Source organism: Vicugna pacos, chromosome 26 (assembly GCF_048564905.1).
Source record: "Vicugna pacos chromosome 26, VicPac4, whole genome shotgun sequence".
Taxonomy (NCBI): domain Eukaryota; kingdom Metazoa; phylum Chordata; class Mammalia; order Artiodactyla; family Camelidae; genus Vicugna; species Vicugna pacos.
Window position 1 is genome coordinate 25655016 of NC_133012.1, and position 25533 is coordinate 25680548.

Here is a 25533-nt window from a genome sequence, read left to right on the forward strand (position 1 = left end):
ACAAGTGAAAAGTGTATTTTTTATGTAATACATGATTTTAGTTTAAACTAATGAAAAAATAAATGTTCACTATTGTTAGGCATATGGGAGAGAGGTGCCTGGTTTCTCACATGAAACTTCAAAAATACAGGAAATCTTCATTTTCATTTCAATACCATCATTCATACCTTAAATACTTTATAATGTGAAATATGTGAGTATTTCCTTTTCTACTTTCTTTTGAAATTCTGAAGTTCACGCTGGCTCGATTTTGGAAAGACCAAATCCCACATGGTCTTTTTGCTGAAATTTCCCAAAGACTATTCCAAATAAAGACTCTCCTTGTGTGTCCTTAACAAATATCAGTTTACCCAACATTCCTCCTGTACTGATAGTAATTGTCTTGACTGAGATGGATTAATTGTGGAAGAGAGCTTCTCCTTAGGCAGGGAACAGAAGCGCCCCTGTGGTTCACGTGGAGGGGGTCGAGCCCTAACCACTGCTGCTCCAGGGCTCCAGCACTGAGGTCACATTCCCCCGAATCCAGCTCCAACCTCTCAGACCTGCAGGGAAGCAGACATACAGAAAGGAGTCAGGACTGTGAAGTTTGACAGTCAAGGCTTCTGCAACTCTGAATCCTCCTGTTTAGATTTCTGCAGCCCTCTCAGTGTTTACACACCAATCCAGGGATAGCATTGTGCAGGTGTAAACCACCCAGCCACCAACCCACTTTCTCCATCACACCTTCTGTGCTCAAGTTTATACCTGGTGGATGTCTGAGTAACCAAGGCTTCTCCATCACATCTCTGAATCTCAGTGTCCTTGGCTTCAAATTAGATCCAGTGAAAGCTGAGGAGTAAAAAAAAATTGAACAGAGTGACAATCTACGGAATGGGAGAAAATTTATGCAAATGAAACCGACAAAGGCTTGATCTCCAGAATACATAAGCAGCTCATACGACTTAATAAGAAAAAACAAATAACCCAATTCAAAAATGGGCAAAAGACCTAAATAAGCAATTCTCCAAGGAAGAAATACAAATGATCAATAGGCACATGAAAAAATGCTCAATATCACTAATTATCAGAGAAATGCAAATCAAAACTACAATGAGGTTTATCACCTCACACCAGTCAGAATGGCATCATTCAAAAGCCCACAAATGACAAATGCTGGAGAGGCTGTGGAGAAAAGGGAACCCTCCTACACTGCTGGTGGGAATGCAGGTTGGTGCAGCCACTGTGGAAAACAGTATGGAACAGACTTACCACATGACCCAGGAATCCCGCTCCTGGGCATATATCCAGAAGGAACCCTACTTCAGGATGACACCTGCACCCCAGTGTTCATAGCAACACTATTTACAATAGCTAAGACATGGAAGCAGCCTAGATGTGCATCAACAGATGACTGGATAAAGAAGTGGTATATTTATACAATGGAATACTATTCAGCCATAAAAATGACAACATAATGCCATTTGCAGCAACATGGATGTTCCTGGAGAATGTCATTCTGAGTGAAGTGAGCCAGAAATTGAAAGAAAAATACCATATAAGATCACTCATATGTGGAATCTAAATAAATAAATAAATAAATAAATACAAAACAGAAACAGACTCATAGACATAGAATACAAACTTGTGGATGCCAAGGGGGTGGGTGGTGGGAAGGGACAGACTGGGATTTCAAAATGTAGAATAGATAAACAAGATTATACTCTGTAGCACAGGGAAATATATAAAGGATCTTGTGGTAGCTCACAGCAAAAAACAATGTGACAATGAATGTATGTATGTTCATGTATAACTGAAACATTGTGCTCTACACTGGAATTTGACACAACATTGTAAAATGACTATAACTCAATTTAAAAAATGTTAAAAAAAAAAGATGTTGGCTCTAAAATGGACAGTTGTTACACAAATCAGGACAGTTATTGTTGTGAGGACATGGAAGCCCAGAGCTGCCAGCTCTTCCAGTTTTCTCAAGAGAAGCTGGAACTCTGGATTTGTTTCTTTTTGGGGGGTGGAGTGGAGGGGAGGTAACTGGGTTTGTTTGTTTGTTTAATGGAGGTGCTGGGGATTGGACCCGGGGCCTTGTGTGTGCTGAGCATGCTCTCTACCCCTGAGCTGTACTCTCCCTGCTGCATTTGTTTCTTAATATGAAGTTTCTCCATTTTTAAATATGGCAGCGAATTAGAAATGTAAAAAGCTGGGCCTCCGCTTGGCCCCTTCTCACCTGCAGTTTTTATCTGACCTCGGGATTTGTATCGCACTCTCAAAATACCGTGTCGTCTCTTCTGAGTTTCCTCGCTCACTCTTTTACTACCAAGCCCATTTATTATAAGCAAAAAATAAATATAACATTCACCAAACATTAAAAAAAAAAAAATAGAACAGTGCATGCGAGGATACTTCCTTAGGTTTCCTTTACCGTTATTACAATGGAAAAAGGTTTCCCAGACATTGATTCAAAAAGCTTCTTGAATAAAGGTCTAGTCAATTGATCAAAGAGAAAATGTAGCTTGTCTAATCACAATGATAGCATCAGATTTTGAACAGGGCCTCCAAGAGGACCTGATGAGGACCTGGTCTCTCGCTGGAATACAGCACAGTGTGTGTAAGAGAACCAGGGCTGCTCAGCCTGGCGGCTCAGAGGAGAAACAGACGTAGCACATAAAATTTGGCTAAATAGAACCCAGGATTTGGCATAGGTACACTTATTGGGGTGATGTATTAACAGGGGGGGAAAAGGCTATACAACAAAAATAAAACCAGACACAGGATTTATGTTGTTAGCCTTTTTACACCTTCACCCAGGTAGACAAACATACTTTTAAATACCTTCATGCTCATTATAAATACAAAACAAAATAGACTGAGATCTGAAAGTTTAGAAGCAAAAGCATTGGATAGTAATTTTTAAAATTACAGTTCTACATAAACTCTGGTTTGTAACTAACTGAAGAGTTCTGCTTACAAAACATGGGAGCTTGCTTTGGAAAATTAGCATACGGATCATGAAGAAGTGAATGTCCCACACCAACCAGAATCACTTGATAAGACTCTGGAAGCCAGTGGCTAAAATCTGTCAGGAGGGAGGACAGTGGAAAGTAGGGAAATTGAGAAACTGTTAAAATATTTGTTTTTCCTTTGGGTGGAGGTGGCCTGAAGGGCAGAAATCTTTTTAACAAGTTTCTTATGAAATGAATTGTGTCCCCCCCACCCCCAAATTCACAGGTTGAAGTTTTAAACCACCTGATGAAGGTATTTGGGGAGGCTAAGGCAACTGTCCCTTTCAGGCCAACTCATTACCATTCTAATCCTATCAAAGGTGTTTTCCAGTCTTTTGTAAACAGAAATCCTTGAAAGGTGTCCGTTGTTCTAACCCGGGGGTTGAGATGACCACGCCCTCAGTCCTTAATCCAATTAAGCGCTTGCAGCGGATTGGTGGATCTCCTGCCGGTGGGGGCGGGGGGGGGGGCGGGTGGTGGGCTATAAAAGGGCTGGTGGGCTGGCCCCGGCTGGCCCTCGCTGTCTGCCCGCGGGATAGAAGCATCGCTGTGCAGCTTGAGCTCCCAGACGCAAAACCCTGTAGACATTATTCACAGAGACATGGAGGCTGCTTCTCTCATCTGGGGTGATGCGTATCAGTTCAACGTCTTTCCAAAACTCAAATCTTCGTCAAGTGCAGCTGGTGGTGATGTCCAGTGGGGACCCTCTCGACCCGAGAAGCTGTCCGCGTCATCAGAGACAGCTCGCAACCAACGCAGTGATCTTGCTCCTGTGTCAGCAGGGCTGGCTCCCGCCAAGAAACGTCTGAGTTGGAAGACCCCTTCCGTGGCGGGGGCTGGACTGCAGAACACGGGGAACACTTGCTACGTGAATGCAGCGCTGCAGTGTCTGACACACACGCCACCCCTGGCCAGCTCTATGCTGTCCCGGCAGCACTGGAAAGTCTGTCAGAAGCAGGCCTTCTGCATGGTATGTGCTATGCAAGCTCACGTGACCCGCGCCCTCCTTCATCCTGAAGAGGTGATCAAGCCCCGGCAGGACCTGGTCACCAGCTTCCACAGAGACCAGCAAGAAGACGCCCATGAGTTTCTGATGTTCACACTGAATGCCATGCAGCAGGTGTGCCTGAGCGGGTATGAGCTGTCAGATCGTCACTCTGAGGACACCTCCCTCGTCCCTCGCATCTTTGGAGGCTCCTGGAGATCTCAAATCCAGTGTCTCCACTGCCTAGGTGTTTCAGACACTTTTGACCCTTATCTAGACATCACCCTGGACATCTCTGCAGCTCAGAGTGTGAACCAAGCTTTGAGAGAGTTGGTGAAGCCCGAACAGCTGGATGGTGAAAATTCCTACCACTGTAGTGTTTGTCTCAGGAAGGTGCCTGCTACCAAGAGGCTGACTTTGCACAGAGCCTCCAAGGTCCTCATCCTTGTGCTGAAAAGGTTCACAGATTTCACAGGCGGCAAAATGGGTAAGAAAGTGTGCTACCCCGAGTGCCTTGACCTGAGCCCCTACATGTCTGAGCAGGAGGCAGGGCCCCTTGACTACGTGCTCTACGCCGTGCTGGTCCACTCGGGGTGGAGCTGTCACAGAGGACATTATTTCTGTTACGTCAAAGCTGGAAACGGCCAGTGGTACAGAATGGACGATGCCAAGGTAACCGCCTGTGATGTTACTTCTGCCCTGAGCCAAAGTGCCTACGTCCTCTTCTACGTCCAGAAGAGTGAGCTGGAGGGAGACGGCGGGGGAGTGTCCACAGGTCAGGAAGCAGCCTCCCTGGGGGCTGAGCCCGCAGGCCTGGCCGCCGCCCACCGGGAGCCTGACAGAGACTCCAGTGTCAGAGTTCCTGGGTCGGAGGAGCAACTGGAGGAAACAGAAACCCCAGAAGTCACCTTAGAGCAGTGGAGGTGCCTCCAAGAACTCAGCCGCCCTAAGCCTGAATTCAGCCTCAGGAAGGTTGACTCTGACGTGCCCGCAGATGCAGTGGTGATTCACCAGTCGAAATATGGAGATAGGATGAGAATGAAACAGCCCGAACAGGACACCTGCCAGCCCAGTCCTTCAGGCAGGGAGGCCCCAGCTCAGGGGCCAATAGTTATTGGCAGCATCCCTTGTCTCAGAGGGAAGCCCAGAGCCTCCAAGAAAAAGGGCAAGAAGAAGCAGAGGTCTGCGGGTGCCCTGCAGTAAGCTCTGAGGCGCATCCCTGCAGACACACACGTACACACACACACACACAGACTCACTTAGCGGTGAATAATCTGGACTGGGGAAGGGACTGTCTATTTGGAGTGTTCACGGGACGGGGTGTTCGGTGTGAACTTGTGACCACTGAGCTTTGAGATGTGACTGTCCAGGCTGATGTCACTGGGGAGGGTGAGATTCATTTCTGGGTCTGAGAAACCTCTGAGGACTTTCCAATTGTGCTGTGTTTGAAGAGTCATTTGTTGATGGGGTGTCTGTTTTTTGCAATTTTGATTCTCGTGAATCGTGCAGCCTGGAGGCTCCTCAGGTGCGTTCATGCCCACCCAGGCAAGGACAGTGTTTTCTTACCAGTTCCGGAAGCCCAGGCGCCTCCCCTGCCTGCTGGCGTCCGCCTCCCCTGGGTCAGCCTCGCACAGAGAAGTCCGCGCATTCTGGGGACTGAGAGTGTCAGTTGGAAAATGGGCCACCAGGTTCTGCAGGGTGGAGATCGTTCTGAGGATTTGGACCACCTGTGAACATGCCTGAAAGTAATGACCAGGTTATCCATTCCTCACTTGACCTTTACAATAACAAGGACACTTGTCCAAAGATATCTGTGGCTTGATTTCCATTAGACAAGATGTGTTGAAAACTATACAAATACCAAACAACAGGAAAAAGGATTAAACACATCTGCAGGAATAAACCGCAAAGCACCTTGGACCTGATGAGCAGAGGACAGGTGTCAGCGGGGAGACTTTTCAAGAAGCTTGATTTGAGTCCCAAGGTAAAATGCAGAATGAAAGTGTTTATTGATAAATGTGCATGTTTTTACTGCCAGAAAATATAAATTGTTAAAAGTATGTATGTGTATTAAAATCCGTAATTGCTTAGAAATGTGATTAACAGAGTACTACGTGTTTTTCAGGATGAGACTGGATCCAGTGTGATAGATCGCGTTGATGACCTGACATTGCTTAAGGGTGGCCTGCCCTGGAGAAGGAACTGGGAAGGAAAGTTTCCTGCAGTCGAAGCCTCAGGCTTCCTGGAAGCTGCATCGTGTCCAGCAGAGTTGGGAAGCACCCACCTATCTGAGTTCTGCTGACACTCAGAAGGACGGCAGAGAGGTTTCAGGTTGGTTTCCACTAAATTTTGGTCCTTGATTCTTACCTGAGAAAAGTAATCTAACTGGAGAAATAGTTCGCGATGTGGCTTTACATGTCGAGTACGGATTCTTTAACTTGCAGTCATGTTTCTTAGGAGAGAGGACGATAAAATACACCCTGTCAATTACTAAATGGTGGTTCAAATTCGTCTGGTTTGTAAGGGGCAGTGCCTGAGCGGTTATGGAATCTGGTGGTTTGCCAAATGCATTTAGAGGCTAAATAATTTATTTTTCATTCTTTGCTCAAACATAGAAATTTCACACTTATTAGAAAATATTTAAAAAGTGGGTGTTGAAGAAAACTGATTAAAACAGTCCACACCCTCAACAGTGTAGCCCCCAGGCTCAGAGGAAGAAAACCGTTTTCTAGGTTAAGTTGTAGTTGAAAATTGCCTCCCCTCATGTCAAATGGGATTCTTTGAATTTTGAGGAGGAAACATTTTTTATTTCAGATTTTCAAATATCATAGCCAGACGTTAGATGTCGAATTCTCACATCACCCTTTTATTTTGTGTGTCGCATGACCGGTTATCCGTCTTTCTCTGATACTGCCTGTTGTGATAACCTTCACAGAGCCTCAAAATCCAGTCTTCCATGAGTGAAAATTGACATTCAGCCTTAATAGACAGTCATCTGTCTTGTCTTTGCGGGGTTCCACTCTGGGAAGGGTAACCTTGCAGAGCATGGTAAATGTCTCATCATGTGACACCACTGGGTGTAAAGAAGGAAGTGGTTATTGGTTTGATTAGTGGTCACTATCTCCACTTGGAGGAGAGGGTGCAGAAGGGACAGTCTGTGTTTATGTGACATCCTTTTCCTTCTCATGATTCAGGATCTCTGAAATGAATGCCTGGGGCAGCCTGCCCTCGCACTCCCAGGAGATGAGGCAGATGGCAGGCGGACACAACAGACCCGCAGGTGAGGATGCCACACAGGGGCAGCAGGGGCCCTTGGGGGAGGGAGGTCCCTGGGTGAGCAGAGGCACGACTCTGCCCTGCAGGTCCCCTGGGGGAGCCGACTGTGGTTCCTGCTGATTCACTGAGTCCCTTTTCTTCCAAGCACAGGGGCAGGCGAGGACTGGACCTGCAAAGTCCCAGATGGGGCTCTCCTCCCCCAGCCCTCGGGTCCAGTAAAGAGGAGACCCAAGGCCATGAGGTCATCGGAATGCAGGATCCTTTAACCAGACTGAAAGGAGGAACTCAGCAGCGGTGAGCAGTGTGGAAGGGTTAGCATGTCCTAGTTTACTGAGACCCCAGAGAGGTGCCCTGTCTCTCCACCCCTGCGCCACATGCACGGCCACCTCCAGGTAAGGACAGGCAGCCACGAGAGAAACACACAAGGCATCTGGGTGCTCCCTGGGTCCACATCCTACCCTTAGAGAACCCCTAAGGGGAGAGAGCTGGTTCCATCTGGGAACTTGGTGCAGGACAGCAACAAAAACAATAGAACTAATGAATGGGGAAACCTGGGGAACTACCCGGAGTTGACGGGTGGATCTGAGACGAGGGGAGGGCAGTCGGGGCAAAGTTCACAGCACTTCAGTGTCCCCACACCCTAAACACCGAGTAAGACGGGGCCCCGGGATGCTTATCCGTACTGGGGACAGGGCACTGGGGCACATCCACTCACGGTGCTTTTTTTTGCAGGCAGGAAAAGCGGCTGAGGAGGCCTTGTGATCCAGAAATAGACACAAGGAGACGCCGAGGGAGAAGGCAACAGAGCTGAAGGAGCCGACGGCATCAGGCGACTCTGACGGTGGGTCTCTGCTCGGTACCGGAGCCGTGTCCCCTCTGGGGAGCCTGCAATTGCTTCACCCAAATGTGCATTTCCTAATGTTACCTTCTGTCCCAGTGACCCCAGATTATTCGTGATCTTCAGTTGCCAACTTTCCTTCAATTATGTGTGTTCACGTGGTTACTCGCAGGTCTGTCAATAGCCTGCTATTGGGGGCATATGGAATTGATTTAATCCGATGCCTCCACAACTGAGACTCAAAGGCAAGAATATCGTTTAAATTGTAATGAATATTCCCAAATCGTCCATCACACACATTAGCCATTAAACTGCCTTAAGAGCAGCATTCGCTCCAACACTCCCCGAGCACTGAATGAAAATGCTCGTTTCCCTTTAATTAACAAGAGACTGTATTTTAAAACATTTTATTTTCCAGTTTGGTGAGAATTATAAGAAGTTGATAGTGTAATCTATTGTTTCCTCCTCATCACTGGGTTGGGTTTCTTTTCATATTACAATGAATTAAAACACACTAATTTTACTGTTAAATTTATTTTTTATGCTTCAAGCCCTTTAATTCGACTGATTTCCGTTTTCCATTTGGTTGAGACCAATCTTAGCACATATTCTATGTGTGGTGTCCTGTCTTACAGCGCCCGCAGACCAGTGCCCCTGCAAACACCGAGGAGACGCTGTCCCAGACTCTGCACTCGCAGGCCGGCCACCTCCCACGGAATCTTCCCTGGGGTGGTCGTGGAGTGGAAATCACTGACTCCCCAGCCCACCGTCCTGTGCTTTGTCCAGGACCCTCCCTCATCGTCCAGCCCACAGACAGCAGACCTGATGTTGGCTCCCACGATTTCCCCAGACTGCCACCAACATACTTGGCCCCGGCCCTGCCCTCACACCCCAGGTCCAAGCCAAGTACCTGATGTGAAGTCAAAGCCAAGCTCCCATCCTGACCCCCATAGACTGAGCCAGGACTCCAAGCTGTGCATCCTGGCACCAGGTGAGGGATCTGCCTGGGTCCCCATCCACGATGCCAGAATCCCTCAAAAGGCCCTTTCCAGACCCTCAGAAAAGCACTTGGAGACCAGTTCAGGGAGGCTGTCCAGACTCTGTGGTCTCTGCTCAGTAGATGGATGTGGACACAGGACATTCCCAGGTGACCTGAAGGACGCCTGCTCAGATGGCCAGCACTGACCTCCAGTGAGCGGACCTGATGACTGCCCAGGCCGGCGGGCTCCCCATCCTCCCCACCACCCAGCCTCGTTCCAGGCCAGCCCCTAGTGGTCTGTGCTAGGTTGACTCAAATAACTCTGAAGGACACTGTCTCTGTCCCATCGCTTTTCTCTGGGATGACTCTGTGCAGTCACTGGAGTGACAAACTCTCCAGTAGCTGAGACTTGACTTTCAGTCTCAGATACCTGGAGGAGACAGCGGACGGAGCAGGTGGCAGCAGGGCAGCACGCTGCGTCGGATGAACAGGAATCCCCAGCCCCGGTGCACGTGCAGGGAAAGGACCCCCGTGCCGCCCTGGGAGACGCACACACACAGCCTGTTCCGACTACGCCCCTTCCGGGTGAACTCAAGATGGAATTTATGAAACTGGCATAGGAGAGGTTTTAAATTCAGTTAATTGTGTAATAAGCCAAGTAAAACAACTGGCATAAGTATTTAGTTCTAACTAAGGAGCTGTGAAATTAATCTGAACTTTGGGAAACTCTGGTTAAACCAAGCTCCGGGCTCTGTATCTTCTGAGAACTGCCCTGTCCTGATACAGAGTTCTGTTTCTGTGTAAGTGTTTTATAGAAATCAGCACTTTTTAAAATTCAGCCTCACTGTAGAGTTGTGTTTTTAAAACGTCTTTCAATGTTAATAAAACCTCAAAGTACGACATATTGCGCCTGTGTTTTTATTTCTAAACATCACTGGTCAATTCTATATTACTTTAATTTCTTAAGCCGCTACTCCTGATGTAAAGGTGGAACTCGGTCCCTGAGGCTTAACAGAAATGCAGTCCCCTGGGTATCCAGAGCTCAACTGTCAGAAAACTGTCAGACACAGCGCTGGAGTCTCCCGGGTGGCTTACACTAGATAACTGAACCTGTCCCTGTGACCTGCTGGGCCAGGGCCAGTCAAGGTCCCTGCTGTGTCACCACCAGGCGTGGATGGAGACAGCCGGTTGGTGGGAAGCTGCGATGAGCCGTGTGGGAGGAGCTGCCGAGGAAGGCGAGACCCAGAGCAGGGCTGCATCTCGCCCACATGCCGTGGACTGCAGATTCAGGTCTGTGTTCACAGCCACAGAAGGAAAACCAGAACTTCAGCAACGTACTAGATGTTTCAGCAACAGGGTTTATTGTTGAAGTATTTACAATTAATCATCTATCAACAAAGTTTTAATTTCTTAACAAAATTCTGCAGTCAGTATTCCTACAGCTTCACTATCTTGCATTCATAGGTCAGATTTTCCCTGTTAATAGTTTTCTCAAAATTCTCACTTGCTGAATTTTATGTTAAAAGGCTCTTTTAACACGTTGATCACCCACTGTGGATCGGGTGCCCCTGAGGAAGCACAACTGTCACCCAGATTTGGGTGATGTGGTGATCAATGCTACAGGTTTCCCCCTTCCCCTGGCCCCTCAAGCTTAATTTTCTAAACGTGGAATCTAGAGGTTTTCTCCACTTTAATTTTAGGATCACTGTCTGCTCGCTCTGAGAACCTTACAGCTGATTATGAAAAGAGAGATCACCAAAGACTTCCCTTCCTTCATGACACACGTACGGGGAATGCACATGCGCGCCACCCAGGCACGGGCACCGCCGGTGCTGCTCTGGGAACTGAGGGCTTCTCATGGACTCACTTCTCCGGGACGAGTTACCTGGTACTCCGCAAGAGCCTCCGTCCTCACAGCCTGTTTCAGTCGTTAAACTCAGTGGTTATTCCTCCACCGGGTTCCTTGCGCGCATCAAGCCCGTGCCTGGCTGAATGCTGTTCCCAGTGAGTACAGACCTAGGTTCTCCCAAGTGGAGCTCGCGCAAGCTGTGCAACTATGAGTTCTACATGCAAGCACGTCCGCCACGATTGCAGGCCTGGGTTCTCCACGGCGCAAGCCCTCCAGCGTGCTTTCAGCTTAGAGCGCTCGCTAGAGGCTTCTACTTCCTCATATTTTCAGTGTGAGTTCTCTCGCGTCATCTCTGCTCAGAACACCGACTGAAGGTTTCACCACACCAATGCCATACGTATGGATTCTCTCTCATATACATCTGCACACGTCAAATTTAGTAAGGATGACGGAAGCCTCTTCCACATTGATTAGTGTTTCTTCGATGTGTGAGTCCTCCGGTGCATTTAAATGTTAAAGCTATGGTGGCAGTCTTGTCCACGTTCACTACCTTTATGACAGCACGTCATCTAAGGTCACAATATCCGCTTAAGGCATTCATGATTTTCTCTCCATGGTGGGTTCCCTCGTGTCGCCTAAGGGCAGAACACTGACTGAAGGATTTCCCACACAGATGACACTCATAAGGCTTCTCTCCGGTGTGCGTTCGCTCATGGCGTCTAAGGGCAGAGCACTTACTGAAGGCCTTCCCACACAGCTGGCACTCATACGGCTGCTCTCCGGTGTGCGTCCTCTCGTGCTGCCGGAGGTTGGAGGACTGGCTGAAGGCTTTCCCACAGAGATGACACTCGTACGGCTTCTCCCCAGTGTGAGTCAAACTGTGTTTTCGAAGGTCAGAGCTTTGAATAAAGGCGTTCCCACAGAGATGACATTCGTACGGCTTCTCCCCCGTGTGAGTCATCTCGTGTCTTCTAAGGCTCGAGCAGTTACTGAAGGCTTTCCCACACAGGACGCACTCACAGGATTTACCTCTGGTGTGGCCTTGCTTGGGCTGATTAAGGTCGGAGTGGTCACTAAGGGATTTCTGACACTTTTTGTTGATACAGTGTGTCTTTTCCATGGGAGTTACCAAATGCTGGCTCAGCGTGGAGCTATGAGTGAACTCTCCTCCCCAGCCATTACATTCAAAGGGGCCCTCTGGAGAGTGAGATACCTGCTTCTGGGAAGGAGAGGAAAGGCTGTTAGTGGTTTGCCCACATTCCTTCATACATTCATTTCTCTACATATGAATCTAAAACACACCATTCACTGGTGGTCTCCATTTAAAATCTTTCCAATATTACCTGCATACACAAAGGTTTTCTCTGTGTAAAGCTTACAGGTTAATTCTGAAGGTGGTATGTTTCAAAGACTCGGCATATGAGCAATGTTTATGCAACTGCCCTTTTCTAAAGATCTCAGGTTATGATTTTGAGTTCAGGTTAAATTTCCCACTAAATTTAAATCATCCAAAACTTTTTGCTCATAAAGAGCTTAATCCCAGCTTAATGTAAATCAGGCTACTGTGCTCAGTTACTACGATCCCACTGCCAGCTCTTCAATCTGGGTGACCAGGGTTAACACTCATGAAACTTACCTCTGGGATGGAGGTAGACATGATCTCCCTCCTGATGCGTTGTGTGGCTAACATTTCTTCTCTAAGGGCACCTTCTCTGCCTAAAATAATTGGGGGGAAAAAAAAACCTACAGTTGGCAATAGGGAATGAAAATGTTGAAAAGCACCAAGACCCATGTGAGTATGTTTCAAAACTTGGCACTTAGATGGGGAACACCCTAGGAAACAGAAACACATTACAGGGCATTGACAATCAGTAAAGATTTTCAGAGCTGAAATATAAAAACATTAAAATGGAGATGAGATGCTGGGGAGGTAAAGAGGTTAAGAGAGGGAAAACCTCAAAGGGGAGGCTGAGAACAAGAGTTATTATGTGAAAGTTTAACTTTAGCAAGTACATGAATATCCTTGTCCATAAAGCCAAAAAAAAAAAAAAAAGACAATGGCAGGAGGACACGTGAATTATAATTGAAATATACGAGGAATAGTAACACCTGGAGAACTATGGCCCCACGTCCTCACCTACATTGTAGAAAACACCACTCATTTAACAGAATCTTCAGTTGATATGTTTGAGTATGTACTCACTCCACGACCAGGCACCCCCTCACCCTGAAGCACAGGCCTCTACCACATACCTGGACTGTGGCTTTGGAGAAATCCTCCTGCTTCACTCCACAGCTCTTCACCTTGCTCCAACTGGAAAATCACATCTGATTTGCAATGCTGATACCCTGTTTACGGAAAAAAGGTACATGGATTTTGAGTTCTGTGCTAATAAAAGTATATTATCATCAAGCACAGGACAAGTTACTGAGAAAGAGTAAGGGGGTCGCTGACGTTCAGCTGAGGCAACAACACCCTAAGTGGAAAATGCACCAAAATCCAGATCGCGCGCCCAAAATAGTGAAAGTCTCTGGATGCTGACGTCCAAGGCCAAGTTTGCAGACAGAATGGAGAATCCTCCATTTTTTTCAAAAAGGGAGAAATTAAATGTCTCCACAGTGGGTTCAATATAGTGGTTTTCATACAAATGCCAATAAACATAAGTACCACAAGAATGATCAAAGGTTTGTTATTTTCACTAGTCTGCTGTCAAGCCACAGTGCAGTGACTAGAGCAGAATAATTACTTAGGAAATATTTAATCAATTTACCTTTGCTTTCAAAAATACTCACTGAGTTCCCAGTTCTGCTCTGAGTGTCAGAGACTGAGTGGCAAGAAAGAAATTAAATGGTGATCAAGATGACATTTTAGTAGAGTGAGAATCTGCATGTAAGTAACATATAAAGAAACAACTCTCTTTCACGTAGATTTCTATGAGAGAATCAGCCAGAGAATGGGGTGGGTACGCAGAAGCTGTTCCAGATACTTGCTGATCCAACCAACGAACACCTACCCACTTGTCTACCTACCTACTTACCCACACACACACATACATAAATGCTGACAGACTCACCCACGGAGACCAGGTGACTGAGGTTCTCCAGCATCACGTCTCTGAACAGCTTTCTCTGGGATGCGTCCAGCAGGGCCCACTCTTCCTGGGTGAAGTCTATTGCTACATCTTCAAATGTCACTAACTCCTAAAACATGGATATTCTGGTTTAGGCAGAACAATCCCTATGAATGTTCAGAGTAGGAGGGTTGAAAGGACAGCATTGAGGGAAAGGGTGGAGGGACCAGGTGCACAGGAAGATCAGACTAAGTCCGGGCTTCCCAACAGGTCATTCTCACTGCTGAACTGGCACCTACTTTTCAGAAACCTCACATAGATCTACACAGTCTAAGCTAATAAAACTTTATTATAAGGGAGTCTCACATGAAGCGTGATGTAATAGAATCTGGAAATCTTCCAAAAACCTGGTAATTATGAGTTCAGACACATGATTAAAACATGCACTTAAAAATTCATTAAATTCTCTTCCTGATTAATTTCAAGTAACTTTATAGACTCATCACAAGGTAAATAAACCATGATTTGCCACCTTTAAACCATAGCTATGGTTACATCATTCCCCTAAGTGAACTTCAGACTCCGTATCTATTAAATGATCTTATAAGTACTGAAAGATCCAATGAACTGATGGATGGAGCACTTCCTATCTAAGTAAACACGTGTTAAATACAAGTCATTAATCTATTGCTCACTAAGATGTCTGCAGACACTGAAACCATCCCCAGCATTCTTCAGAATTGAACAAGTTTCACACAGAACTTGGAATCAGCGGGTGTGGCCCTGCTTAACTTCGCAGGACTTGGTGTCCACAATAAGGTGTAAGGTCAGGCAGGTCAGCAGCACAAGGAGGGACCTCTGGGAAGGCTGGCCTGGCCTGGCCGTTCCTGCGGCATGCAGGCTCCCATCTGCAATTTTCTCTGGGACCTCAGACACCAGTATTGGCGTCTCCTATCTTTACCTTGTCCCTCTGCTAAGAATGACAGAAGCCCGTTGATTGGTTTTGGTCTCTCTGGTTCTCAAAACCTTCCACAGGGTCTTAAATTTTACAACAATCCTCCTGAACATGGAGCCACAATTAAGGAAATAATATTCCCTACACATTAATTACAGTTGCCAAATATGAAAAAGTGTTAATTTTCTTAATTTTCTGTTTAAGAAGTTCCTAAAAGTGCAAATATATTCTATCAAAACATCACATTTAAAATTGGCAAAAAATAGATGAATGCTATCTCAAGCCTTCCCCGGCCTAAACCTCCCCCATGCCCCCTTCAGTGCTGCACAGCCCGCAGCCAGGGCCTGTGAGGCCCGGACCGACCGACTCAGTGATGAAGCCTCGGCCACCCTGCTGGGCTAGGATGAGCTCTGCGCTCCCCTCTCCCCACCACAACCTCAGACCGTCAGAGCCAACGGCATGATTAATGAGTGGTACTTCCCAATGGCACCACGGACAGAATTAGGGAAAGAAAACCTTTCTCGTCTCTTCTGTAAGTACACTAGCTTAGCGGAGGCTGGAATAAATCAGTGCGCTGTTAGGAAGGCTATTAGTTACTAAGGAGTTCCTGACCCATGACACACCCCGGGGTCTCGGGGAAATTCCACTGGAGCTCAGACCCCTGACTTTCCTGACTGCACTGGGACACCCACACCGGCAAGAGGAACCCGCCGTCCGCCAGCAGCAGCCATGTGTGCAACTTCACTAGAGAGCAGCATCCCTTACTCACCACGGGCTGCATCGTCAGTAACTCGGCTGCCAGCGGTCTTTCTCCGGGTTTTCACTCGCAGACAGTCCAAGCATTAAGCAGGCAAAGCTGAGGACAGTGAAAGAAGCCATGAGACTCCCGCCTTGCGCACAACTTGCAGACCAACATTCCGTGAAGCTCCAGCCTTCACCTGGGCGCGGCGCCCGGCCTAACCAGCAAGCGCGCTGTGCGCTCCGGGAGAAGCACACAGAGGGCTCTCCTCTTCTCCAGGGGTCCAAAGTAGGACGACTGTAACTACAGCTGTTAACAAAACACAGGAATACGGACAGCTTACGGGCAGGAACACCAAGTGTGCTGAACTTTACACTACAGGTGGACTGGCCCACGGCACCCAGAGTCACTCAGTTCCCTCCCTGATTCGGAACCATAGTAATCCCGGACGCATGCCACGGGTAGGCTCTGGTGGAATTCCTCAGACCACTTCTCCTGCCTTAGGGAAGAACTTCAGAGAGGCCATCACTAGCCCCTTGTCAGACGCTAGGCTGCCCATCAGCTCCAGGAACCACAGAGCCGTCAGCCTGGACAGGTTCACCCTCTGTCTGCCACTGAAGGCAGGACCAGGTCTAGGTCAAGGTTGTGCTAGAACAGCAGTGGAGAGAAGTCACATTCCTCAAAGAGCCACGACTTTGAAATTTCAGGGTTGTGCAGCCCCAGACCTGCAGGGATTGGGGAAGTCTGGTGACTGGGCTTCCTCAAGGATACAACACGCAGCTGGAGTTTAGCCTGGTGAGGGCACCTCTCCCCAGCTTCCTTGACTAAAGCTAGAATGATCTCAGAACTCTTCATGCTTCTGATCAGTCGCCCCCTCCACTCAAGGATGGAAACCAGATCCCAAGTATCTTTGAAAGAGATGCCTTACAACAGTGGCCTCTCTCTGCAACACCCAGACATTCCAGTGAGCAAAGGACCAAAATCAACTGCCTTCAACTTGAATCAGGGAGTGGAATGATTCATATTCAAGGCCCTTAGGCAATATCAAAGCTCCACTAAGCCATTATATATGCCCCCTCCAAGGTGCTCAGTGTGCGCTCTGTGTAGGAACTGGTTTACAGTAGAGAACCGGAAGCATCTACGCAAACAGAGTCCATACGTACCCTGCAAAATGTCAGGCACACGTCTCCACAGTGTACAATGTTCAACTAGCATCTTCCAAAGCTTATAAACCCTGCAGAGGGAGAAAACTGACTTTCATCTCCAAACCCGAGGCCAGCCCACGGTTTCAGCTCCGAGCCCTTACTCACCTCCTCCATGACCACAAGGCCAGAAGATGGTTGGATGCCCTGCTTCAGCTGTGCCCTAAGCCCTTATCCCAGTGTTTTCCCTGTTAGGGCACTTGGACTGAGCCCTGTGCCCCACACCCCTCAAACATCTGCCTCTACCTTGAGCTTGGAGGGACCCGAGGTACCTGCTCTTCAGGAAGTGAGAACAGCCCTCCCCCGGACACCGGCCCATACCTGGAGACTTGAATCCTCTCTGCAATACACGAGAAGGAGACTGTCTTCGGCATCACAGAGGCAGGCGGTGACAGGGTGGTCCTCAAGCTCTGCTCTCTGCCTGTTGTGTGTGTGCACTGTGAGGAGGAGCTGGAATCCTCTAGGGTGAGTGGAGGGGACTGAGGATCTAGAGGGTGATTTAAATGTCTGGGGTGTGATAGCTGGATTCTGGGCCCTGTTTCCTTTAGTGAGTTTCCTCTGGGAGTCACAATAATCTCAAGTATTTAACTCCTATTTTCCAGAACATCACATTAAACTATCAAAATACATTTTAAGAAGACCTAATTAGTAGCACTGGAAAACATGAGGTGGTCAGTAATGCAAAAAGTTCAGCAATTTATTCACAAAGAACAGCAGGGTTCTCTTCCAACTAATTCTGAGGACAGTCCAGCTCACTCTGGATCATTTTCAGAGACACCGTAAAGGGAATATATACTTGGTTGGAAACTTCAGTTCACAGCCCACTCAGTTAAGAGATCATATAAGGGCGGAAAGATGTTGAATATCGGACTGGTTTACCTAGGTTTTGATTGTTAATATAAAAAATTACCAATATCCTTACCAAGAACACATTGAAATAGTGTAAAATTATTTACTAAGCACTAAAGAGTATTTTCAATACTTGATAAAGACTGGAAAACCACTGAGACCTCATCAGAATCTGCCACAACGCAAGTAAAAGGGGATGTAAGCCGGAAATTTACAAACAAAACTAATGAATCTGGGACCCACCCTTCCTCTGCCGGCTGCTCCTGCCGCTCATACCCCTCCTCCTACTCTGTCCTGTTCCCCTCTCTGATGATCCTCTTTCTATTTTCATTTTCACCCCTGCTTCTTGCCCAGGTCACTCTCCTTCACTCTCACTGTCTTTCCGAGCCCATGGGATCCACTTCCCCATCTTCAATTTACCCCTGCTTTCTCTGTCTCACTCTTTCTCCCTGGTTCTCCCTTGACCTCTCTTTCCCCTTCCTCCCCTGCCCCACCTCCTCATTCACAGGCCTAGGATGAAGACGCTCCAGCCCCGGAAGAGCACACTTCCCAGTGGGACATCACTGGGAAGGTAAACACACCCTGGCAGGCACAGCCAGTGACAGGGGATTTGGGGCCCTGGAGTGTCGCCGGACGCGGGCGGGTAAACGCCCCAGCACGGGGCTCGGGGGCCTCTCTGAGGGCGCGACTTGGAAGGGGAGGCCGGCGGGCAGCAGGGCTGGCCCCGGAATGACGCGAGGATGGGCGGGGGACTCAGGACAGGACTGGGGTCGGCAGAACCGGAGTGAGGAGGCGGCGCGGCGACCCGATGCCACCCCCAAGGGTCGGAGAATACACCGCCCTGAGAGAGGGGGCCTGAAGCGGCGCGGGGTGGGGAGCGGAGACGGTGAGAAGAACCAGGGCGGGACGGTGGGAGCGGGGACCGGCCACGCAGCGACTTTACCGGAGACAGACGCGGGTCCGGGCCCGGCAGCACAGCGCCTCCCGACTAGGCGGGGCTCCCCATGGGCGAGGCTGGCGCGGGCGGGGGCTGTAAGGTCCCCGGGGCCGCGGACGCCGGGGGTGGAGGACGCGGGGCTGGGGGCATCGACGCGCGACTCTGAACGAGGAATACTGAAACTCACTCCGGGAGCCGGGACTCACTCCCGGAAACTGCTTCCGGGAGGGCAGGAAACGGAGAGCTCGAGGGGGCGGGGCCTGGTGGATGTGGGCGTGGCAGCCCCGCCCCACCCCCGGGCGTTTCCGGTCCGGAAGTGCCGCCGCCCGCGGGAGCGGAGTCTCCCGTCTCCCGCCGCGCCCGCGGGAGCGTGTTGGGCGTCCGCCCTCCTTCAGGTTAAACGTTGGAGCTGCTTTAATGTAAAAGCTTGGAGTTGTGAGGCCCCTTATATTGAATGCGGAGATCTTTCCTTCTCAAAACATGGAAAAGATTTAAGTCCAAAACCCTTTTGAGGAGCGTGTCCCGTGGGTCTTGTGACACCGTTAGGACAAGTGTGAGGGACGCCCTGCGCCTTGTGAGACGAGGAAGAGGGAGCTCGGCGTCTGTCTGTGCAGGCAGGACGAAGAAGCGCGGCTTGCTCACGGCGGGACAGAGCGCCTGCAAGTCCGAAGGCCTCAGAATGAAGCCTGCCCTGCCAGCACCTCGGCCCTGGACGTCCCCGACTCCACGGCTGAGCCGCCTGGTCTGTGGTATTTGGCTGTGGCAGCACGAACTAAGACAGATTTCCATAGTGAGTAAAGACCTCGGTCATTCCACCAGGTGAGGAACCACGACCAGGTGCTGGCTGACGGGAAAGGATCGTAGAGCCAACAGCGGAAGAGGTAGGTTTACATCCCAGCTGTGGCCCCGTGACCAGTTACAGCCGTGACGGTGTGATTGTTACGAGTGCTTCCTCCTTATTCTGTTATGATGTGTGTGTACAGCTGACCCCTAAATATCGTGGGGGTGAGGGGCGCCAACCCCCTGCGCAGTCAGAAATCGCCCCTCCAAGTCTAGGGTTCCACATCGGAGGTTTTAGCCAATCGCGGGTCGCATAGTACTATAGTATGTATTTTTTGGGAAAAAAATCTGCATGTAAGTGGACTTTCTCAGTTCAGATGCTGTTCAGGGGTCAGTTTTTTATGGCGAGTGACTGTTTTATTCAGTCTCATATAATTTATTCCCTCATGTAATTTAAGATATATTGACTATGTCATAGTACTTAAGCATTGTTAATTTTACATCATATTTAAATCATAGGATGTCAAGGAGAAGAGTAAAACATCACTCAAGGATTTCACATCCGCTGGAGAGGGAGCTTGTGTGTTTTCTGTTGTATGAAGGACAGGTGCATCATTTTAGGGGGAATTGTGGCCTGGTTACTGTCTATTTGGACACTGAGCATTAAGGTTTAAGGAGATGTGTGTAGGCGCCAAGTTGACGGGGGCAAACTAATCATGGCTGGTTTTATTTCTCAACTTGCTTGGGCCACAGGGTACCCAGATACTTGGTTGAATATTGTTCTGGGCATGTCCCTGAGTGTGATTCTGGTTGGAACAAACATTTGCGTCAGTGAACTGAGCGAAGCCTATTGCCTTTCCCTTGTGGTGGTCTCACCAAGTCCGTTAAAAGCCTGCCTAGAACGAACGGCTGAGCAAGAGGGAATTGGCTCGCTCGCTCTCTGCCTTATTGTCTTCAAGCCGGGACATGCATTAAGCCCTCACGTTGCTGCGCCTTCCGCCGCCTATTCCATCCAGGCCTGCGGAGGTCCAGACACCTGGGTTTGCACTTGGTTAGAGAAGGTGCGGGAGGAGTAGCGCGTGGTGCTTCTGACCAGCAGGGGGCGCCACCGGCCTGCACAAGCATTTCACAGGTTTCTTGGATCAGTTTTGGAAAGAAAGTAATGCATTCAAATACAGTCAGGCTCCTTCTGAGGTTCCTGTCAGAAATCCGTCTAGAGGAGACCAGCAGCCTAGTAAACTCTAGCGAGAAGCTAGAGCTGGAAATGCAGTGTGGGGTTGTGATCAGACAGACTCCGCTCAGGTAACAGAAGCCACACTGGGCATTGTACACAAGGAATTTCGTGCAAGGAATTGAATTACTGGAAGGTTGAAGAGGCCCAGGAGTTAGCAAGTACAGGATGGAGTTACCACCTCTGGCCCAGAGGAGCAGAAGGAAAGCGGAGCTGCCAGGGGCCAGCGCTGGGCACGCTGGGGCTGGCTGCCTGCAGCCGAGGCTGCACCTGAGGGGACGGGGCATGGTGCAACTGGTGCTCGGACCTCCGGGTCGGGTGCATCCCGCATGAATGAAGCCTAACGTTTTAAGGAAGGAGCGCTCTCTAACTGGGCTCAAACAAACGAGGTGCAGCAAGTTTTAAGACTTCGAAGAGGAGACGTGGCCAGACAGGAGTGTGGCAGCCAAGGTGCACAGCAAGCAGCTCAGAGCCCAGCTAGTCCTCTTACTGCCGAGGGAGTAGAGCCTGGATGCTGCTGGTTCCTTTAGGGACACTTGTGAGGCTGCTGAGAAAGTCAAAAGAAGGTGGAGCCAGAGGGATTTGGGGAAGGGTCCACTTCTTTTGCAGCTAGTTTCAACTTCTTGCTCCATCTAACTGCTCACTTGAGCTGCTAAAGAATGCTCTGTCTTTAGGGTTGGCCCTGTTGCTCTCTGCTCACCCAGCACGGTTTTCTGTGGACATGCTGAGAACACAAGACCAGAAACCACAAGTCTGACTAGAGGTGTAACCACGCCCCTGAGTGTATGGCCGCGGGCTTGGATGTCCTCACCCGTACTGAGCGTGTTGAGTTGAGTGATCTCTGGGGGCCTTGCTGCTTGCATGGGCCATGAGCTGATCAACTCTCACTCTGAGTGGCCGGAATGAAGATGCTACTCACCCAACAGCCAGTGTGAATTTAGACAGAGTCCAGTTTCTTTGTGGAACTCGACGTTCTAGGTCAGACAGGGAACAGGAGACATTCTACACAACTCCTGCCTATAAAGGAGAGCGAGGAGGAGGGTGGGACAGTGGTCCTGCTGGGGCAGCCACAGCTAGTGTCCAGCAGGGAGTCCAGTTACCGTGTGGCTGAATCTCCTCACATTGTAAGTAGAATCTCCTGACATTTGGTAAGAACAGCCCCAGGTCACACGTCTGTTTGAGGCCAGGACTATGAGGTTAGAATGCAGTTCATCAGACTCGCACTCCAGCCTTTCCACGCCACCTGTTTTATTTGTTAATTCATTCACTTTATCCATCAGTAAAGTAACTAACAAGCCCTATACCAGGAATGGGGGATGCAAAATGAACAAGTTATAGAGCCTTCCCTCAGAAAGCTCATAGCCTAGGAAGGGGACTTTCTGTGGCATCAGAAGCTGGACTGCCAACTTCAGAGAATCCAGAATTTGGAGGCCCAGGAGAGAAGACCCAGAGAGGACTGCTGCCCTGAGAGCCCAGCCGGCGTCCCCACCTCCTCCCTGTGTGTAGTCGCAGCTTAGCTTTTAATTATTCTCTCTTTTTTTGCAGCAAAATGGTGTCAGTTCAGCTCGGCAGCCTCCAATCTTATCTTCAAAGGAAAGGCATTCGACTTCGCAGCGACCATCCATTCTCTGACAGTGTAGTTGTCTTTGAAATCCTCCTCTGGCTAAGTGAAGAAAGCAGTCAGTCTTCAGTTATCCAGTACTGAATTACTGGAAGGCAAAATTCCACCACTCAGGCCAAGCCAGAGCTCCACACTACTGAATCTCATGGCGACACAGAGTGAAAGTGGACAGCAGAAAAGCAGATGTGACCTGAACAGCTGTGTCTGAGCTCGGATCCCCGGTTCAGTATATACAGGGTGCTTCCTTTGTACTCAAGTAGAAAAACCAAGAAAGGGTTCCCTCTGCTATAATCTTTGTTGGACATAGAGAAACAGTGTTTCTTCCTGGGGCGGGGGGAGACAATATCCTTTCTAATTCCAATAAGCAGTCTTTTGCAATAAAAGATTTTTTTCCTATCTTCAAAATAATAGTATATAACAAAAGGTACAGAGCATGCTATTTACAGCGGAGGCAGGGCAGTGGCAGCCGTGTGCTTTGGGCATGTGGTTGTGGAGTGTCACAGTTTGGGGGTAAAGCTTCAGTATTTTCTTTGGTATTAAAAGAAGCACAGTACGAACCTGCTCTGCAAGTGACGTCCGCAGAATAACGTGTTTAGCTCTGACAAGCCGTGTGAGAGAGGCATAGACACTGTGCATTCATTCAGGACAAAGAAACTAAGCTGAAGAGAGTAAAATACTTTAAGAGACAGTGATTGGGGAAAATGGTGATATGTATTCTCTGGAGAAATCATGGAAAGAACTGGCAGTTGCTCTCAAAAGGTGTAATACTTATTCTCGGACAGAATGACTCTGGGGGCAGGGAATGCGTGCACATTAGCTGTCGTCCGGCTCAGACACTACCACACTGAAGGCTTGTTAATGCCCAAGGTGGGGCTAATCAGTGGGAAAAAAATCACAAGAACTTAGATTTCTGCTTGGAGTAAAGGGAAACATTTTAAACAGTCCAAAGTTGAATGCAGAATACTATGAGTAACAGATCACTGAAATTTATCCGGCATCAGGACAATCAATCAACATCTTCAGGGAAAAAAAAAGATCAGTCTTCAGAAAAGCCCTATTATTATTTCCATTTATTGGAAATAAGTTGAAACCCAGAGTTCATACATCTTACAAGGTTTGAAACTGAGGTTCAGCCTCAGATATTTTGGCATAATAGTCTGTGTTCATTTCCTCTTTTATTGCTCATGAAACTCACTTCCAGCACTGAGAGTGTCTGTGGTTGTGGTGGTGGTGGTCCTAACGTGTCCCGACTCTGGTGCTTACTGAGTCAGACGGGCCTGAGCTGAGTTTTGGGGACAGGGAGCCCCTAAGTATCTGCTTCCCTACATTGGTTTGAATCACTTGGAGTCCTGATGAAAGGAGATGGAGAGGACAGTTAAAATTTCTTTCTCTACTCTGGATCCATTGTCTGACCTCCCAGGAAACAGACTGAGGGCAAAAGTTATTTTACAAGAGAGGCTGTGAAACACGAGGGCAGTGTTCCTCAGGTCTGTTCCTTCTTTCTATTCCTGTCTGTTTTCAAAAGTGCAATACAGATAACCACCTCCCAGGAAGTCCTTGTTCCCCCAGTTAGAACCGAACTTCTATTTCCATGGCTTCTCTTTTATTTCTCACCTTCATTGCACGTATGAGAACTGTTCTGTATCATAGTTCTTTGTCCATCTGTCTGTCTCATCCATTCACTATATACGCTTTCAATTATTAAGTGCCTGTTTATTATTACAGGCAACCAATTTTTGACCAACACAGAAATAAAAGACTAATAAACTTTAAGCAAATTAAGAGCAAAGACCATGCTCTAATGTTCACCTCCACTTTACCTCCCTTTATTATAGGATGTTTATATATAATTATATTATATATCATTACATTCCAGAACAATTTCTCGTTAAGTGATAAGCACACATTCAATAGCTATTGACCAGCTAGCCTTCTGCAGCCAGATTGTGTAATAAATAAGTGCAGAAATTCAGAAATCATAAGGAAGAAATAGACAGGATACCTCATGGTGCATGGACAGTCCCATCGGGAAAGTCTTCATAACAGGAGGAATGAGGGATAGTTGAGGAGGGGATGGAGGTAAAAGTTCATTAGAGATGGGTTCTTGGCTGAATTGAGCAAAGACAGCCCAGTTCAAAGGACTTAAAAGAAAACTAATCAAGATGCTAATGTTTGAAGTGATGTGATTTTCCAGCAGTATATGAGAGCTAGAAAGTCCAAGATCATCTAAGGTTAAGAGATTCATGAGATTCATTTAAGAGATTCATTTACCAATTAGTGGGACATGAACAAATAGACTGGTAAGAAGCTGTTATTGTAAGTTTGATTTCATTTAGGCTGTAAAGGCTGCTCTTCTCTGAATTAGCGAGTGCCGCCGACTGCCTCTTGAGATTTTTTTCTCGTTTTAAAACAATCATTTTGTCATCCACTGAAGCTGGGTCAAAGATTACAGAATGAGGAAACAGATCTAAATGAAAAGGGAGATCTGAACCCGTTGGTAGAGCTTTTAGGGAAATTAACTAGATATTCTTCTGGTTGGAGATGGTCTGGATCAGTGTGGTCCCATTAATACGTGTCCAAAATTAGAAGAAGATTTCCTGTAACTAGTTTGTTTCTGGGACCTTTTTAGGACATAGGACTGAATCAAGTACTTTTCTGAAAGATGAGCTTTCTTCTCAAAAGACAGACCCTGAATAGATTTTGCCTCAAAAGACATCCTTATATCTATCAGGATTTCTCTCTTACCTGAGAAAATTTGAGCAAGAAGAATGATGGCAGCAAGAATCAAGGAAAAGATTGTCATGGCTCCGGGAATCAGTGGGGAGAGGCTGAAGGAGGCACGGTCGCTGGAATCTGACTCTCATCAAGGGAAATTGATTAAAACAAGTTCTACAGCTCTGAAAAAGCCAGAAGTTATTTTTGGTTTTTAATGCTCACTAAGAATGAATTATTTTCCATGCTCCATTGCATAGTGTGTGGGCTGATGGATCAGATTTTACCTAAATAAACGCTGATGAGACAGTAAGGAAAATAATCCGGCTCCTTGCCTGGAATTCTCTAGTCTGCACCTCCATCCAGGCTGTTCCTGTGTTCCCTCAGTTCCGTCTCAAGTACCACCACTTCCGTAACGTCCATAACCGCCATCTCTTCTTCTTCTCTGAGATTGTGTATGTCACTTACTCTTCTCTAAGAGTCACTCAGACATTTTTGATTGGTGCCTGTATA

The 25533-nt window shown here is 47.9% G+C and overlaps 3 protein-coding genes and 1 long non-coding RNA gene across 11 annotated transcripts; 2 read left to right on the forward strand and 2 right to left on the reverse strand.

The window, feature by feature from the left end:
- The first annotated feature begins 3597 nt into the window (after positions 1–3597).
- On the forward strand, positions 3598–5184 carry LOC102542267 (ubiquitin carboxyl-terminal hydrolase 17-like protein 6). Its single transcript, XM_006198069.2, has one exon. The coding sequence runs from the start codon at positions 3598–3600 to the stop codon at positions 5182–5184; it is 1587 nt and encodes a 528-aa protein (XP_006198131.2).
- Positions 5185–7407: 2223 nt separating this feature from the next.
- On the forward strand, positions 7408–8881 carry LOC116285681 (uncharacterized). The gene is made up of 3 exons (XR_004195353.2): positions 7408–7551; positions 7990–8098; positions 8731–8881. It is a non-coding gene; the product is annotated as an uncharacterized lncRNA (long non-coding RNA).
- Positions 8882–11225: 2344 nt separating this feature from the next.
- LOC102542023 (zinc finger protein 705D-like) lies at positions 11226–18877 on the reverse strand. Of its 8 annotated transcripts, none has more exons than XM_072950526.1 (9): positions 18683–18877; positions 17212–17377; positions 16852–16922; positions 15888–15997; positions 15719–15805; positions 13998–14124; positions 13177–13272; positions 12560–12639; positions 11226–12142 (listed from the first exon to the last, which is right to left on the reverse strand). In XM_072950526.1, the coding sequence occupies exons 5-9, from the start codon at positions 15728–15730 to the stop codon at positions 11489–11491; spliced, it is 969 nt and encodes a 322-aa protein (XP_072806627.1). In that variant the 5' UTR covers positions 15731–15805; positions 15888–15997; positions 16852–16922; positions 17212–17377; positions 18683–18877; the 3' UTR covers positions 11226–11488. The 8 variants fall into 8 exon arrangements, with proteins under 8 accessions (XP_072806627.1, XP_072806628.1, XP_072806632.1 ...); XM_072950527.1 differs by having other exon boundaries at positions 17212–17311; positions 18683–18821; XM_072950531.1 differs by lacking the exon at positions 15888–15997 and having other exon boundaries at positions 11226–12139.
- Positions 18878–22207: 3330 nt separating this feature from the next.
- On the reverse strand, positions 22208–25117 carry LOC107034610 (beta-defensin 107A-like). Its single transcript, XM_015248538.3, has 2 exons — positions 25054–25117; positions 22208–22350 (listed from the first exon to the last, which is right to left on the reverse strand). Exons 1-2 carry the CDS (start codon positions 25109–25111, stop codon positions 22208–22210), a joined length of 201 nt encoding a protein of 66 aa, XP_015104024.1. The 5' UTR covers positions 25112–25117.
- Between the last annotated feature and the right edge of the window lie 416 nt (positions 25118–25533).

Bases quoted from the DNA above. Each gene is read 5' to 3' on its own strand.
- LOC102542267 (XM_006198069.2), top strand. From the start codon at position 3,598: ATGGAGGCTGCTTCTCTCATCTGGGGTGATGCGTATCAGTTCAACGTC.
- LOC102542023 (XM_015248867.3), bottom strand. The intron at 13,273-13,997 runs GTGAGTCTGTCA...TTCCGTAAACAG, and splicing joins CAGTCACCTGGTCTCCGTGG to GGTATCAGCATTGCAAATCA. The intron at 12,640-13,176 runs GTATGTGGTAGA...CAATTATTTTAG, and splicing joins TCTCCAAAGCCACAGTCCAG to GCAGAGAAGGTGCCCTTAGA.
- LOC107034610 (XM_015248538.3), bottom strand. From the start codon at position 25,111: ATGACAATCTTTTCCTTGATTCTTGCTGCCATCATTCTTCTTGCTCAA. The intron at 22,351-25,053 runs GTAAGAGAGAAA...TTCTTCACTTAG, and splicing joins TCTTGCTCAAATTTTCTCAG to CCAGAGGAGGATTTCAAAGA.